The sequence below is a fragment of the Siphateles boraxobius genome, unplaced genomic scaffold (assembly GCF_051911475.1).
Source record: "Siphateles boraxobius isolate OS27281-9 unplaced genomic scaffold, OSU_SipBor_1 222, whole genome shotgun sequence".
Taxonomy (NCBI): domain Eukaryota; kingdom Metazoa; phylum Chordata; class Actinopteri; order Cypriniformes; family Leuciscidae; genus Siphateles; species Siphateles boraxobius.
In genome coordinates, this window is record NW_027508836.1 from 654988 (window position 1) to 671176 (window position 16189).

Genomic DNA, 16189 nt, shown 5'->3' on the forward strand with positions numbered 1-16189 from the left:
AATTATTATTCTGAGGCCATGGAAGATACCCTTTTCTTAGAATAAATGAATAATCAAAAGAGTTCGTTGGAAGAACTGATTAATTGATTGTAATATTAATTCAGCCACATCAAGTCAATCCAATTAACTGACCAAAATATTTATAATTAATAATAACAAGATATTATTGATTATTAATATTTCCAAAAAGCTGAGTTCCTTACACCCACAACTCTTGCTGAGTTTGAAGTCAGTATAAAATAAGCCGCACAATATTAGAAAATACTGACATTGCGATATTTTGTGATGTATATTATGATATATTTTGAAGAAAATACAGGATAGACCGGTTTCAGAGGGAGGCACTATGTTCATTTAAACGCGTGCAGCACACAGTGTCTCAGAACAGCTTGATTAACGGTAATTAGCTATGTTTCCATCCAAAGTTGTGGATTTAAGTTATACTGCCAATGTGTGATAGAAAACAAAATCGTCACTTCCTGGGAAATTGCTGCAAAATATCTGTAATAAAAATGCTGCAATTGGGTAAGAAACTTATGACTCTTTATATCCGTACATCATAAATTTCTTGGTGATATTAAGTTATCTTGCGTTCGGATTCCTGTTGTTTTCTGAACGCAATCATGTGAGATGCTTCAAGGAGGGAATTAAACCAAATTATTCTGATGACAGACTTTGGCTTAGGCATTTCAGATCAAACCAACATCTGAGATGCTGTGATGTGATTGGTCCGCTGGTTAGTCCAGTTATCCAATCACATCTTCTGTTGAGCCAAGTCGAGTTTTTTTGTTGTGCATAGAGGAATTTATTCTGTAAGTGTTTATGCGTATGTCTTCTTATTGGATAAAAAAAATCCACCTCAATAAGTGCATACTTTTTTTATGAACATTTTTAGAATTTATCTGCATCTTGGGGTTTCCATCCAGTAATATCCCAAAAATAGATGGGTAGAAACAGCTAATGAGACTCATTTCATGGGTTTTACAGGGCCGAGAGGTGCTCATGCATGCTGTTCTGGACAGAGCCGCGTCCGTACAGAAGCGTGTAGCTGCGTATCTCATCTTGATGAAGAACCCCACGCCTGCTGAACTCGCTCCACTGGCAGCGGCTCTCCTTGTTGAGGAAAATCCTCAGGTCAAGAGCTTCATCACCTCTCATATCAGCAACATCTTGAGCTCTACCGCACCAGAGACAATGGAGTAAGTAAAAAAATTATAGGAAGAATAAGAACCTAATCTAATTTTCAGAAGAAAAGGTAATCTTGTTTTGTTTACTCCCTAGCTTGAGACTGAAGATTCGAGAGGCCTTTCAAGGCAATGAAATTGAAATGCTCATGGAACCAAACGAACTCTCTCGGTACTTCAGACTTGGATCTTTAGAGGGAAACATGATCTTTGAATCTCCTAAAGAACTTCCAAGGGAGGTCATGCTGGAGATGACCTTGAATGCTTTTGGGTTTGATTTGGACTTGATTGAGGTACAGAGTTCAATAAAACTCCAACATTTCCTTGATTATGGCCCTATGAAATAATTTTTTTTTGCCAAATTCTGTTTGCCATAATCAACCAGCCCTAATGTCTTAGATTCTTGCTTTCAGATTGGCATGGAGGGAAAGGGCTTTGAGCCCATTGTGGAGGCTATCTTTGGTGACGATGGATTCTTCCCAGATACTATCATGAAGACCACCTTATATGCCACCGACAAGATGCCCGTTGAACTCAATGAGGTCTTGGACAACATGCTGCCGTTCATGGGAAACGATAGGAAGAAGAGACAGGTATTAAATGTAGTGAAAGTTGCAAATGGATGTATTTCTTCACAGCTGGATTCCAATCTCAATCTCTTCTGTGTGCTGTAGGCTTCTCAAAACATAGTCAATGAAATCAGTCATAATGTCAACAAGCTTATCGAGGACTTAAAGGCCCAGGATGCTCCTGAAGCAATGGTGTACCTCAAGCTTCTGGGAGCTGAACTTGGGTATCTTGATACAAAAGATGGCAAGATGATTCACAATCTCCTTAAGATGATCCCCTCTGACGTGAGTACAGTTTTACCAACCACAGCTGTCACCACATGGATTCTGTCATCAGAATTAGTAATGCAAACAATGCAGTTGTTATATCAACTTTTTAATAACACATTTATGTTTCTACTTCAATTTGTTGTTGAAATATAAGTAAACGGTGGCTGTACTAAAACTTGTTTTCGTGACAGATTTATTCAAACATACGTTACATAATGAAGACAACAGGATAAGTAAAAATATAATGAATATGTCATATAGTGCAAATATTTATCAAAAGGAATTTTTCTAGCTGACTATCAAGTTTATGGTAATTGAATGGCTTTTCTGAGGTAAATGTAACTACGTGACATTGTTCTCAAACTGTTTTATTGATGTCTTTCTGTGGTTGAAACACTGATTACATGAGACATGATTGATTTCAGTAAGTTTTTCTGTTCTTTCTGATTTTCACTGATGTTTATTTGCTAGTAACTAGTAGAAAAGAGGCAGTTCAGTGATCTGTCACCACACAAATCCACATTTATTGTTTGAATTTTGTGATGAAATTGACAAAATTTGAAAGCTGAGACTTTGTTTCTAAACAAAAGTATCAAAGCCCAAAGATTATTTTGTTTATTGGTTGGGAGGCTCTACAAAAAATACGTAGTAAAGTTTTCTCCATGCATCTACAGAGAAAAGCATTGAGCAAAAGATTGATCTTGAGATTTAAAGTGAAGTCAATTATTTTATCCTTTAAAACTCATCTTTGATAATCAAAATTATATATTTAAAAAATAAAATCCCGTGAAAATAATATCTTTGTGCCTTAAAAATAGCTTCAATGTAACTCAACACCCTTGTGCCATTTAGTATGGAATCATGAATATGCAGATTAGTCCCCACCTCCACACACTTTTAATGTCACTTTTGAGCAGTTTAATGCCTATTTGTATAAAAGTATAGTTTTATTTTCACTTTTTAAAATCTTACTTTTGAAATTTTTTAAATGGTAGTTTTTTACGGTTTCCACAAAAATATGACTGAACACTGATGATAATCAGAAATATTACTTGAGCATCAAATCATCATATTAGAATGTTTTCTGAAGGATTATATGACACTAAAGACTGCAGTAATGATGCTGAAAATGTAGCTTTGATCACAGGAATAAAATATAGCTGCAAGCAGCGATTTTTCTCAGAAGTGGCTGTAGCGCAATGCAGAGCAGAAAAAAAACTGCTGAAATTGAACATGCATGGAAAAACAGCTGGTTCAGAAGTACAGGTGAAAATGAACTCAAAATTAACAGAACACAGAATTTTTATACAAAATTCTATAAGTATGAACAAAACACACTTATTTTTAATCAAAGAGGAAGAAAGAATAGTACAACCCTTAGATAATAAAGGAATTGAAATGACGCAACATTACATATAATTATAATTATAAAGTTTGAGCCTTTAATCTCTGGGTCAGGGTCAACTCAATTGAGAATTAACTCAAAATATATGTATATATAAATGAACCACATGTTATATTTTATGAGTTCCTTCTCAGATAGACAACATGTCTGAAACAGAAGCAACTTTTGCACCACTTCTGGCCACAGTACGCTGCACAGGATTCAAACCCACGACCTGAGAGGTTCGGGGCTCATGGCACGGGGTTTAGCAACTTGCGCTACTCAGTTGATGCTGACTCGCCGAACTGCAGAGGAGAGCCTTGAGAGGTGTGAGACTGAGGACACAACAGCATTACTTAGCATGTTAACCAGATTAGCATGCTAAGCTAGTTTAATGCTAATGTAACTTTAACAGGTTAACCTGATAGCTGAAGAGCCACATTAGAAAGAATGGCATCTGGTTAGCATGCTAACCAATTAGCAAGGTCAACTTTGAAGACGAATATCTTGGGAACGGTGGTGAATATAAAAAATCCATTCTGTTCTGTGCGGCTTGGTCCAAAGATCATCTGAGCCAATTTTTTGCAAAATTGAGCAAATTTTGTCAACAGTTTTTCATTTGCTTCATTTGTTGGAAAATCGGAATCGGCAAAAACCAAGGTACATAATGGCATAAATCAAATTTTAAACAATGTTTTCAAAAGTTACAAGCATTTTTGCAAAAAATTTGTATCTCTGGAACACAAGGTGACACTGTGTTCAAACTTCTCGGGTACCTTCAGGACATACCCTTGATAAAGCGTACCAATTTTCGTTTCGATTGATCAAAGTTTAGCCAAGATAAAGCCTCAGAACCAATTTTGGGTTGACCTCCTTAAGTTTCTGACATCATCACTTTGAACAAAAATGAATTAAAAAAAAATCTGTTCATTCATTTCTGTGCGGCTCAGTCCAAAGATCATCTGAACCAATTATTATTATTATTATTATTATTTATAATTTATTTATAAACTTTTTCAAAGCATTTACAGAAAGCTTCATACAATTAAAATTAGAACTTTCCCCCCATTATAACCCTTTCCGCCGAAAGGGGATACATTACATACAAGAAAAGACAACAGTAGTAATAGTAATCACAATTAAATTCAATTTAAAATAAATTTAAAATAAAAAAAAACATATATACATACATAGCCAATAATAAAAATTTCGGACATATTCGTGGTCCGTAAACAATTATAAAACAAAAACCACAATTGGTGGTCATATTTAACATTGATCAATAAGTGGGAGAGTCTTCATCTTCTCAAAATGTGTAAAAACCAATTCTTCTACAAATTTTCGACCGATCCTTTCATTAAATATTTAATTTTCTCTAATTTTAAGTATGTTACTAGATCACATAACCACATTTAGGCTTTAGGCTGGTTTGTTGACTTCCACTCCAATAATATTCTCCTTCTCACTAATAAGGTGGCAAAAGCAATAACATTTTTTACTTTATTTGTCAATCCATGTTCTGGTACTCCAAAAATAGCAACTTCAACACTGGGTTTTATATCTAAGCTAAAGGCCTCATTTAATGTTTTAAATATGAATGTCCAATAGTCACTCAGCTTTTGACAAGCCCAAAACATAAGAAAAATGTCTACCTTGTCACCTTTGCATCAATCACACAAGTCATCAACATTTGGGTAAATTTTTGAAAGTCTGCATTTTGTGTAATAGGCACGATGGAGGACTTTAAGTTGTATAAGGCTGAGGCGTGCGCAAGAGGTAGATCCATTTACTCTATTAAAAGCCTCATCACAAATTTCGTCAGGTATTTCACTTCCTATGTCCTTTACCCACTTACCTCTTATTCTGTCAATTAAAACATCATTTGAGGACATAACCATCTTATTTATTGCTGCAATTTGACCTTTAAGAAAAGTAGGAGACAGTAGAATTTTATCCAATAGTGAAGTAGGTGGCAAGTCAGGAAAAGTAGATTTGAAAGTAACGTTAGGTTGGACTGTGCCAATTGGAATTTCTCTGAGAGGTCATTAAAACTGGCAAAGGTGTTGTTTATGTAAAAATCACTACACCCGGCCAAGCCTACCCTCTGCCATTGTGCATATGTGAGATCTATTTTACCAGCAGGAAACAAATGTTTTTTACGGAGAGGGCTTAGCTTAGAAGAGTTGCTGAGTTTATGCCTTTGTCTAAACTGTGACCATATTTTAAGCGTAGAACGTACTACTGGGCTTGAAGAGTATTTAGAGGGAGAGAATGGTAGCTTCATTGTTATTAGAGCAGAAAGCAATGTAGAAATACAAGTATTTGCCTCCACCTTACACCAGAAAGCAATGTAGAAATACAAGTATTTGCCTCCACCTTACACCAATCAACATCAGGGGAAGTATTCCAACAAATAATTTTTTGAAGATTTGCAGCCCAGTAGTAGCCCATAAGATTAGGAAGAGCTAAGCCTCCCTTGGGCCTTTGCCTTTCGAGGAGCTCCTTACGAATTCTAGGGTTCCTTGCCCCCCACAAGAATGATAGTATGGGTTTATTTACAAAAAAGAAAAAAAATGTTTTTGGGACAAAAACTGGAAGGGACTAAAATAAGTATTAGAATCTAGGTAAGATATTCAAATTTACTCTGCCTGCTAGATACAAATGTAATGCATCCCATCTCTGAATATCACATCTGAACCAATTTTCGTAAGAATTGATCAAAATTTAAAGGAGCAGTTAAAAAAACAGAATACTGTACTTTTCAAAATGGCCACTACTGTAATGGGCAGAGTCTTAATGTAAGATATTGAATGTGATCTGCATAATGAGAGAAATCCGGTGTACTAAGTTTCATTTTTCTAGAACAAAAGGTTCAAACTTTATAACCATTTCAAAACTGGTGGTGGCGCTATAGAGTTGGTCCTAAAGACTCGTAAATTGATCCAATAACTATTCTTTACTATCCCTACCAGTGTTGCCAAACTCCATAATTTTACTATGTTCCGTTAGTTGGGCTGCCATAGACTCCCATTCGGGAGGAATAAGAAAAAGAAAAACTATAGGCGCTTGGCCCCTTATTAAAGTTTACTATAGTATATTCACATAGAAAACAGCTGTTTTACATTGTAATATTTTAATTTTTTTTATTCAAATAAATACTAAAACAATCTTAATCCAAACTTTTGACTGGTAGTATACTAACATGAATTGACTACTACACAGAAGGAATTAGCTTTGACCCTGTCTGCTGGCATTGAGTTTGTGACTGAGATTGGGACTCACTTCCCCAACTATGTTCACTCTGGTCTGGAGATGCACACGAACATCTATCATGAGAGCAGTGTTAGAGTGAAGCTCTCTGTGACTGACAGCAAGCTCAGGCTCTCCATTCCAGCTCCTCGTGGGCCAATTGAGCTCATCAGCGTCACGTAAGTGAAACTGGATTATCAATGCATAAAGGATTTAAAAGCCCTTCACATAGGAGTAGGGCTCTGCAATAATGGTTAAACTGATAATCATGATTATTCTCATTTGAATTTTTTACAGTTCATCAGAATTAATACACTTTCATTTGACCAAGAGAGTCAAGTTGATTATGATGTCAAAATTGTGAGATGTAAACTCAATTGCAAGAAAAGAATTGATACTAAGAAAAGTCCTTACCTTTATACATTTTATTCCTTAGCAGAAATAAATGGTTGAAAAAAACAAGTCTGCACCCTGCAACAAAATACTGAGCTATACAGAAGCATAGGGGCCCAGGTTAACAACTATAGCTTGACGAGTACAGTAAAGTGGCTAGGGCATAAACTTGGCTTGTTCAGTTCAAGTCAAACACCCCAGTCAGAATGAACAACCATGCTAAAGGAACATTTTAACTTGATTTTAGTAGTGTGGCCCAATAAATAAAACTGAGAACAGTCATGAAAGATCCAACTCCAGTTGAAAATCAATACCAGAGAGACTGTTGGGTTTCATGAAATTTATTAAATTAAATTCACATGACCAGTTTAACTTCTCCACTAGACACCACAGTTTGCCCACTAGAGAGAGTCTTGATGGGAGTGTCCCTTCCTGTAGAAGTGGTAGAAGCATTAGCATTTAAATAAGAAATTCACAGTTCCCGAAGTCGGAATACAGCAAGCACTCACTTTTCCGACTGCAGCCTTGCTCACAGGAGCCAGAGGAGGGATGGCACACCGCTGTACTACAGTGGATGAAGATCTAACACAGGGGCAAAGGGTTAAGCCATAGAATTCACTGTAAAAAGCACTAATATTAAGGGTTGAGGTAAGGCTGCAGAGCATACGGTTTCCTGCAGAGGAGCCAGTGATGCTGGATCTACAAATGTGAACATCTTCACAACAAAGCGCTTGTAGTGGGTCGGGAACTGAAGACCAGATGATCCAGACACTGGAACCAATGTGGTCAGGTAACGATCATCCTGGTAAGGGCATCTGAAAGGCAAAGAGGCAGTCAGAAATGCCTTACAGCACACTAGATGGATAAAGACTGGCCTTACTCACCCATCAACCAGAAGATCCCATTGGGGTAGACTGAGTGGACTGGGGGTTGATGTGGCCCAGCAATGTCCCAGCATCAGGACAATGTTGGGGTCGGTCCTCTCCAAAATGTGCACCTCAACATACACAGGCTCCCGCAGGACTTTTGTAACTGGATAATCAGCATCACTGTAGTAGGACGTGTATGCCTCGTCCCCTGAGGAAGAACGCAGTGTTTAACTAGAAACTGGAGTTTTAGAAAGGCTTTAGGCATACTCGGGACAAACACTTACCTTCTGCACAGCCTTTGGTGACACATTGACCATTTGCCAGTCTAAGCGCCACCCTGAGGGGTCCAGGAGCAGCTACTGGTGGAGGTGGAGGAACAGTGTTGACCTCCACAACCAGAGCTTCCACAGATGTACCAGAGTACCTACACTGGAAGAGAAGCCTGGACAACAAACAGTGAGCTTGTAGCATTTGTCAATGATTCACATTTACGATAAAGCATACATCACTTACTCAAAATGGCTGTCCCTTGTGATGGAACCAAGTGGTCCGATACCCACTTCATATGAGGAGGTCATTCTGTTTTCATACACCACATATCCACTGTCCTCCTGCAAATAGTAACACGGTTGGCATCCAATCCATTCTAAGCCATGCAGAATAAAACCACAAGCAGCTACTCGCCATCATGCTTGTGCCACACGCAGTGACAGGGAACTGGTATATAGCAAAGAAAGGTGTGGATCCCACAGGACTGCAAGCTGGATCATTTCCACCCAGGAGACGGACTGAATCCAGGCTCAATCGAGGCAGCGTAACATCTCTAGCCACCACTACCACAAACTGCCCATCTCTTATACACTGGACAGTTACTGGAAAGAGTTACAAGAGCAGGTTATTGCTGAGGATCAGTTTAACATGAATGCCTCTACATTGACTACACTCTTACCTGCCTTCCCATAATAACACTGCTGGCCATTAAAGCAGCAGTTGATAGCAGCACACTCAGCACCACTGATACCAGGTGGTCCACATTGGATCTGCTCATAATCAGCTACAGTACATTTGTCAAGGGTCTCTGCCTGTGCCACTGGCTGCTTAAGTTGAAATTGCTGACTAGCTTGCTGTTGAACCTGCTGAGGAAACTGTTGACTAGCTTGTTGTTGAACTGACTGTTGAAACTGTTGACTTGCTTGTTGAACTGACGGTTGAAACTGCTGAGGAAACTGCTGACTAGCTTGCTGTTGAACTGACTGTTGAAACTGTTGACTAGCTTGTTGTTGAACTGACGGTTGAAACTGCTGAGGAAACTGTTGACTAGCTTGCTGTTGAACTGGCTTTTGTACCAGCTGAGGAAACTGTTGGCTAGCTTGCTGTTGAACTGGCTTTTGTACGAGCTGAGGAAACTGTTGGCTAGCTTGCTGTTGAACTGGCTTTTGAACCTGCTGTGGAAACCACTGACTAGCTTGCTGTTGAACCGGCTGAGGAAACTGTTGACTAGCTTGCTGTTGAACTGGCTTTTGAAACCACTGGTCAGTTTGCTGGAACGTCAGAGCTTGACGACTCTGGGGCAGATCACTCCACTTCGGAAGAGCATGACAGAAAGCACAGAACCAAACACAAAGTGCCAGAGACTGAACAGCACACCAACTTCTTGCCATTGTTCAACAGCTAGTCACACTGCTGAAATGCTGCCCTTTGGTCTTTTTGTACTCTACAGACTTTGGCTAATTAATGATAATCACTCCCTCTTCATTAACAGTCATGATTCTCCAGACTTGTATGAGTGGGAGTTTATGCACATGGGGGTTTTCATTTGTTCTTAAGATTCAATTTTCCTTTTTTTCCCACCCATTTTGAACATATATTGAATGCACATATTGAGCTGAATTCAGAATAGTTTACTAGTCCTATTTCTGCCGTTCCGAATTCAGCCTTTGTTTTATGCTTCATTATGTGAATATAATAGTGGATGTTTTGGCTATTCTGTATTGTTTTTTTTAAAACACATCTTGGATTTCTCATGGCAACAGACGTGTATTCAGACTGACTCAAGTGTTTGATATGCAGGATTATGTTGCAATGATATGGAAGCCTTTATCAGCAATAGCTGGTTTATTCCAAAAATTTTAATCATTATAAAGAGAAAGTTATATAATAAAGGCTTTTAATATCCTGCACACACTGCAAGATCATTCAGTATAGCTCAATATTTTATGTAGCAGGCTGCAGACTAGACCTGAAATTGAGGCAATAATTTACCTCAAATTAATTTAAACATGCACATTTATTGTAATTTGAGTCTTGTCAGAAAAGAACAGGATACGTTAAAGTCTCTCTTCACCAAAACATACAAAATTATTTTGCCTGCGGTCATCACCGTTGTCTCTGGTGGGTAAGAAATGGTCATACAAATAAAACTTGGTTTCACTACCAAAGCATTCATTCTCTAAACTATGCTTGAATTAAATTATTAGAGTTCTCCTCATGAACTCATAAGGGCTGATCTTGGATGGCCACATATGCAATGCTCTCAGTTAACAACCAATGTGGGTTTCACCAGATTAGGAAAGCACCAGTCTACTGTTAAATAAACACTACTGGGACCAACCAGAAAAAGGTCCTGTCCTTCATCGCAAGTTATGTGTAATGCAGTTTGATATTAATTTTGTTCCAGACACTTTTTCCATGATCAAATGTCACTACAAAAATGGGCAACACGTTACTTTAGACTTCAAAAGAACTTGGGCATGCTTGAGTATCAATACATGTATTTATGTTAGTCCAGCGATTAAGTCAAGGTAAAGACCCAAAAGAATTGCGTAATTTTCAAACCCAAGCGTTTTTTCCCCCAATGCTTTCCAATCGTTTTTCCCCCCAACCCAACTCTTTCTGTTTTTTTTTTTACCCAAAACAAAAGAGTTTAAGGATTTAAACTCTTGACATCTGGTATCCGCAAGCAGGAAAGCTTGTGGAATGTGGAGGCTTGTTACTAATGCAATATAATGGAAATAATTATTTTTTAGGATGAATAAACAGCAGGCCAATGTCACTGCGTTTATGCTTAATTAATAGACAAGTAAAAATTGTGATCACAATGAAAATATGATTAATCGTACAGCCCTAGAAACAAGTCAAATTATTTTACATACATTAAATGCTGTTATTTTCCCCCATCTATAGCAATTCTCTGGTGTCTGTTGTTGGTGCCAAGGCTGAGCCCATTCCTGCCAAGGGCGAGTATATTAATATGAATAAATGCACTGCTTTTTTCCCTGGACTGAAGTACTGTACAGTCCTGAAGTATCCTGATGCAATGTCAAACGATGCTGCCCCTTACTTTCCTCTCACTGGTGACAGCAAGTAAGTGAAAATCATCTATATACTGATATCGAAAAATTCCTTTTTCTCAAACATTTCATCCACACTATGTATGTGTTTAGATTTGCTGTTGAGCTCGATCCATCTGAAAAGGTCACAGAGTATATTGCCACCATCAGCTACGCATACGAGGATGAGGCAGACAAAGTCACGTTTAGCCTGATGGCTGAAGGCTGGAGACGGCTTAACAAAATACCTAACTGGAAAAAAAGAGAAAACACCAATGTTTAAAATAACCATCATTTGTCTTCCCATGAGGCCAGAAATGTAATGATATTAAACAGACAGCAGTACAGCATCTCTGCAGAATTGCTTATCGATTCTCTTCAGCTTGATTCTAAAGTTTCTGCAAAACTGAAGCATGTTGAGAAGTTGACTTTGGAAATTGAGAGTGACTTAAAACTCCCAGAGACGACTTCTGTTCAAACACTCATCCTGAAATATGGTACATGTCCAGTAAAAAAGGCCTGTCGTGATTATTGATGAATTGTCTGATTGTGGTTATATGGTCAAATTTAGATATGCGAAATAATTGTGCAGTTTAAATTTCAAATTTCAGTTTGCCATTCAAATAAGGAAATGTAAGACCATGACAGTATAATTCTAGTGAATTATCTCTCTCAATATATCTATTCTCAGAGAATGAAAAGATTGAGGCTGAATTGAAGTCTGATGTCAGATCTGAGATTCAAAGAATCATTCCCAACATCAATGCTACAGTCAAAAGCCTTCTTGATCGCCAGATTGGCCTGAATGAGTTGAAGGTCCGCGATGTTCTGGCAAAGGCAGTTGCGGTAAGAACTTCCCTCAATTTTTTTTCATCAGCATTTGAAAACACCCAAATAAATAAATGCTTATTAAACTTAAAGTGATTGTTCACCTAAAAATGGGCTAAAATTAAGTCATTTACTCACCCTGATGTTGTTCTGTTAATGGAGTATACCCTTCTTCCTTTTTCGGACCACAAAAGGAGAACATTTTATGTTTTAAAAATGAAGTGCTTGCTCTTGTCCAAATTATTGCAGTGAATAGCGACCAGCATCAAGCTTTTTAAAAAAGATACAAAAGCATCACAGAATGATCCCTCGTGACACGTCACATACTCCAAGTGTTCTGGGGGTTTACGATAGGGTTTGGTGAAAAACAAACCGAAATTTTATGTTTGATTTAACAAAAATCCTGACCTTGGCCGCTGGTCTTCTGTGCTCGACTGCATTCATGAGACTCTTATTAGCGAAGCGGTTCACTCCGACTCACCCAGAGAAACACATGTTGTGAGAAATCAAAATGAATTAAAACCCATTATGAAATACAACACCCATAAATCCCAAAAAGTATCCAAGAACTTTCTTTACTGAATCAAATATGACCTCAATTGGAACTCAGTTTGTCTGATGATAGAGGTGAACGAGATCATTTTTTGTTACGACAAACACAAAAAAGTAGGCTACATGGATTGTATTTCATGTCGCTTGATTTCTCACAACCTGTGTGTCGGAGTGAACTGCGTCGCTAATAAGAGTCTCATGAATGCATGCAGTTGAGCACAGAAGATAAGCGGCCAAGGTAAGGATTTTCGTTAAATAATACATTAAATTACGGTTTCTTTTCCACCAAGCTCTGTCGTAAACCCCAGAACACTTGGAATATAAGACATGTGATGCATCGAATCATTCTTTGATACTTTTGTGTCTTTCTATGAAAGTTTTCTATTGTCTGCCATTATATGGACAAGCGAGAGCAGGACTTTTTTTATTCTTGTTTTTGTGGTCTAAAAAAGAAAGAACGGCATACTGCATTAGAACAACAGCAGGGTGAGTATATTATGACTTAATTTTCATTTAAAATGTTCTTTTTTTTTTTTTTTTACACATGTCCAGAATTTGGGAGTTCACACCGTGCCTGTGATCACTCTTCCTGAAAGATTGTTCCTGAATGCGTGAGTTAATGTCACCATATTCTCCAGTATTTCAATTCAATTCACAGTTACCAGTTAAAATTAACACATGCTTTTTAAACAGAGAGGCTGCTGTTAAATATCACTTTGGCCAGCATTACTATACCATCACTCTTCCCTTGCCCTTGGGTGGAAAATCCACTAAGGATCTGAACTTTCCCACAACCCTCTCCACACCAAACCTGATTGTACCTCATCTCGGCCTGGAATTTGAATCTGCTAGCGTTAACCTTCCAGAGTTCTTCATTCCTGGGAGTGTGTCGCTGTCTGTGCCGACTCTCGGATTGGTAGAGTTGTCCGGAAAACTAAACAGCAACTTCTACAACTTAGAAGCAGCTGTGTCTGCAGCCAGAGATCTTGCTGAAAGTTATTCTGCTAAGTTTGAAGTCACCGGCACAAGTCCTGTTGACCTCCTCTCCATAAAGGTTGAAGGTAAACCTATAATTGAAGTACCACATGCACTGTATGCATGCACTTGTTTTGGATGGTTGCTTATTGATTTATTTATTTCACAGGATCTGCTCTAGTTGAGACCAAACCTGGCGATTCTCTCAAGGCTAACGTAAAGGCTGTGCTTCGCCACAAGATTATCAATGCCACGATTGGTGTTGAGGGGGAAGTGGAATTTGCTGAAAAACTCAGTGTGAAATCCAAAAGCAAGCTTGAAGTAATTAGCCACGTTGGAGTGCAAATTTCGCTGGAGCACAATGGACAGTTTGGCGTTGATGCCGAGGAGATCTCTGGAGATGGAAACCTGGAAGGATTCTTCAAGGCTGGTTCAGTCCATGGTTCAGGAAACCTTTTGCAATCAGTCTCAGTCCTCCCTTTCAGACAAGAGGCAAAGATGAATTCTTCACTGAAAATAGATTCAAAACTTCTTCAGGCTCAGAACTCCTTTGCTGTAGCCTTTGCCAATGGAGAGCTGATAATTCTGTCCAACAACACAGCATTTGACAACCTTCTAACATTGCTAAACATTGCTAAAATAACCTTCAAGGAATCCCAGCTTGATCTAAATTCTCATACAAAAGCACAGGTTCTTGGCCTGAAGATCCAAAACATGGTTGAGACCAGAGCTGGTGTTGAAGCAGTTAGCATTAAGATAGAGACCTCAACTTACAGCATTGAAGAACGTATCCATTCCCTGGTCACAGGAGCACTGGACATCAGTTGTCTAGCTATTCACAGTGACGCCTCTTTTAAACTCACAGGACACCAAGCTGTCCACAAAGCCATTTTGAAACTCAATAAAGATGGCCTGAGAACCAATGGCACAACCTCACTGCAAAGCCTCCTGAGTCTCCAGGAGCTAAAGCACACCTTCGAGATCACCTACAAAAACAAAACTGCCACTGCTCAGTGCAAAACCATTGGAGAAATCATGGGAAGTCGCATTAACCACAACACTGAACTAGATATTGCTGGACTTTCCTGTAAAATCAAAAATCATATACGTTTCAACTCAAAATCATTTGATTTTGACACCAACACTGATGGTACAACTATTCCATTCCGGTTCAATTTTGATGCCAGTGTTAATGGTAAGGATGACACATACTTCTTGCATGGAGATGCAAGTCATGATTTTATTGCAAAAGTCTTTCTACAAGCAGAACCACAATCCATAGCTCACTCTCATGAATGCAAGATCTCAACCCACCTTAACCTAGACTACGTCATCAATGTCAACATTAAATCACAATTTGAAAGCATGTCTGACACATTGCTTATCCCCTCTGAACAAAGGATTAAAGTGAAAATTAAGGCTGAAGTGAACGACTATGCCATTGAACAGAAAATCAGCGCTTACAACAGTCCAGGCCGGCTTGGGCTGGAAGGGTCTGGAAAAGTGCACACCAATCTGTTCAACACTGTCAGCACTTCTTATCAGGACTTTGCAGTCTCTGGCTTCCTAAAGTATGACAAAAGCACCGATACACAATCAATTAGCTTGCCTTTCATTGAAAGTCTTTCTCAAGTCCCTGACAACATCAGAATAACACTCGTGAGCATGGGCGAGACCCTGAGGAAATACATCAACCGAGAGGGGATTGCTTCCAAAATTCAGGACATACCTCATCATGTAAGTGACTTTGTGTCCAATTTGAACTTTGAGAGAAGAGCTGTGCAGCTGAAACATGCCTTGAAAACTCTATACCAAGAGAATACATTAAAGCTGAAATGTCTGATCAGTGCATTGGACAAATTAGCGAGTGATATGTTCAACCGTTTCAGTGAGGCTTTGGATATTTTGGGCGAATTGATTGTAATGGGTATGCATATTGACAAAGTTGTTGAAACCCTACCAAAACACATCAAGGTTTTGATATTTTCCATCATTGAGGATGTACAAAACATTCTTAGCTTGATCAAGACCCAAGGTTACACAAAGCTGAATGAAATCTTCCATCCTGCCAGTGCTGTGAACAAGCTTGACAGTCAGATTCCTGCAATTTCGACATCTCTTCTAGTGCCATCTTTTGGAAAACTGTATGGTGAATTCATAATCAGCAGCGCTCTCTACAACGCCAGAACCTCTGCAGAGTTCAAGAACGGCTCAAAGAGATACCCTTTTTTCACAGCTTGCTTTAACTCTAAAGGAACCTCTGCAAACCTCAACATTCTGAGTTACGATCTAGAATCTACAGCACAGATATCGATCCCCGAGACGAGTCCTGTAATGGTGTCTGAAACTTTCAAGTTAACACACATTGAATTGACTTTAGACCAACATGCATGGTTGACTCTGAATGGATCTGCCTCTAACAATACTTTCTTTCTTGAAACTTCATACAAGAACCAGGTGAACATCCCCTCGCACTCACTGTCTGGTGAAGTCATGCTGATTCAGAAGGCTATAGCTTGCCAGGAGGATGCTGCATTCACACTGACAGTTAAAAATGAAGGAACTGGCAGATTTGCCCTTTAAGACC

General features: G+C 38.7%; 2 protein-coding genes across 2 annotated transcripts; one reads left to right on the plus strand and one right to left on the minus strand.

Annotated features, from left to right (window-relative positions):
• The first annotated feature begins 960 nt into the window (after nt 1-960).
• LOC143747490 (apolipoprotein B-100-like) lies at nt 961-16185 on the plus strand. The gene is made up of 10 exons (XM_077240276.1): nt 961-1199; nt 1282-1477; nt 1598-1777; nt 1859-2038; nt 6630-6835; nt 11563-11744; nt 11939-12093; nt 13180-13238; nt 13321-13688; nt 13772-16185. The coding sequence occupies exons 1-10, from the start codon at nt 961-963 to the stop codon at nt 16183-16185; spliced, it is 4179 nt and encodes a 1392-aa protein (XP_077096391.1).
• Nucleotides 7909-9586, minus strand: LOC143747464 (zona pellucida sperm-binding protein 4-like). The gene is made up of 5 exons (XM_077240244.1): nt 8868-9586; nt 8603-8790; nt 8432-8529; nt 8203-8360; nt 7909-8126 (listed from the first exon to the last, which is right to left on the minus strand). Exons 1-5 carry the CDS (start codon nt 9577-9579, stop codon nt 7930-7932), a joined length of 1353 nt encoding a protein of 450 aa, XP_077096359.1. The 5' UTR covers nt 9580-9586; the 3' UTR covers nt 7909-7929.
• Nucleotides 16186-16189: the final 4 nt, after the last annotated feature.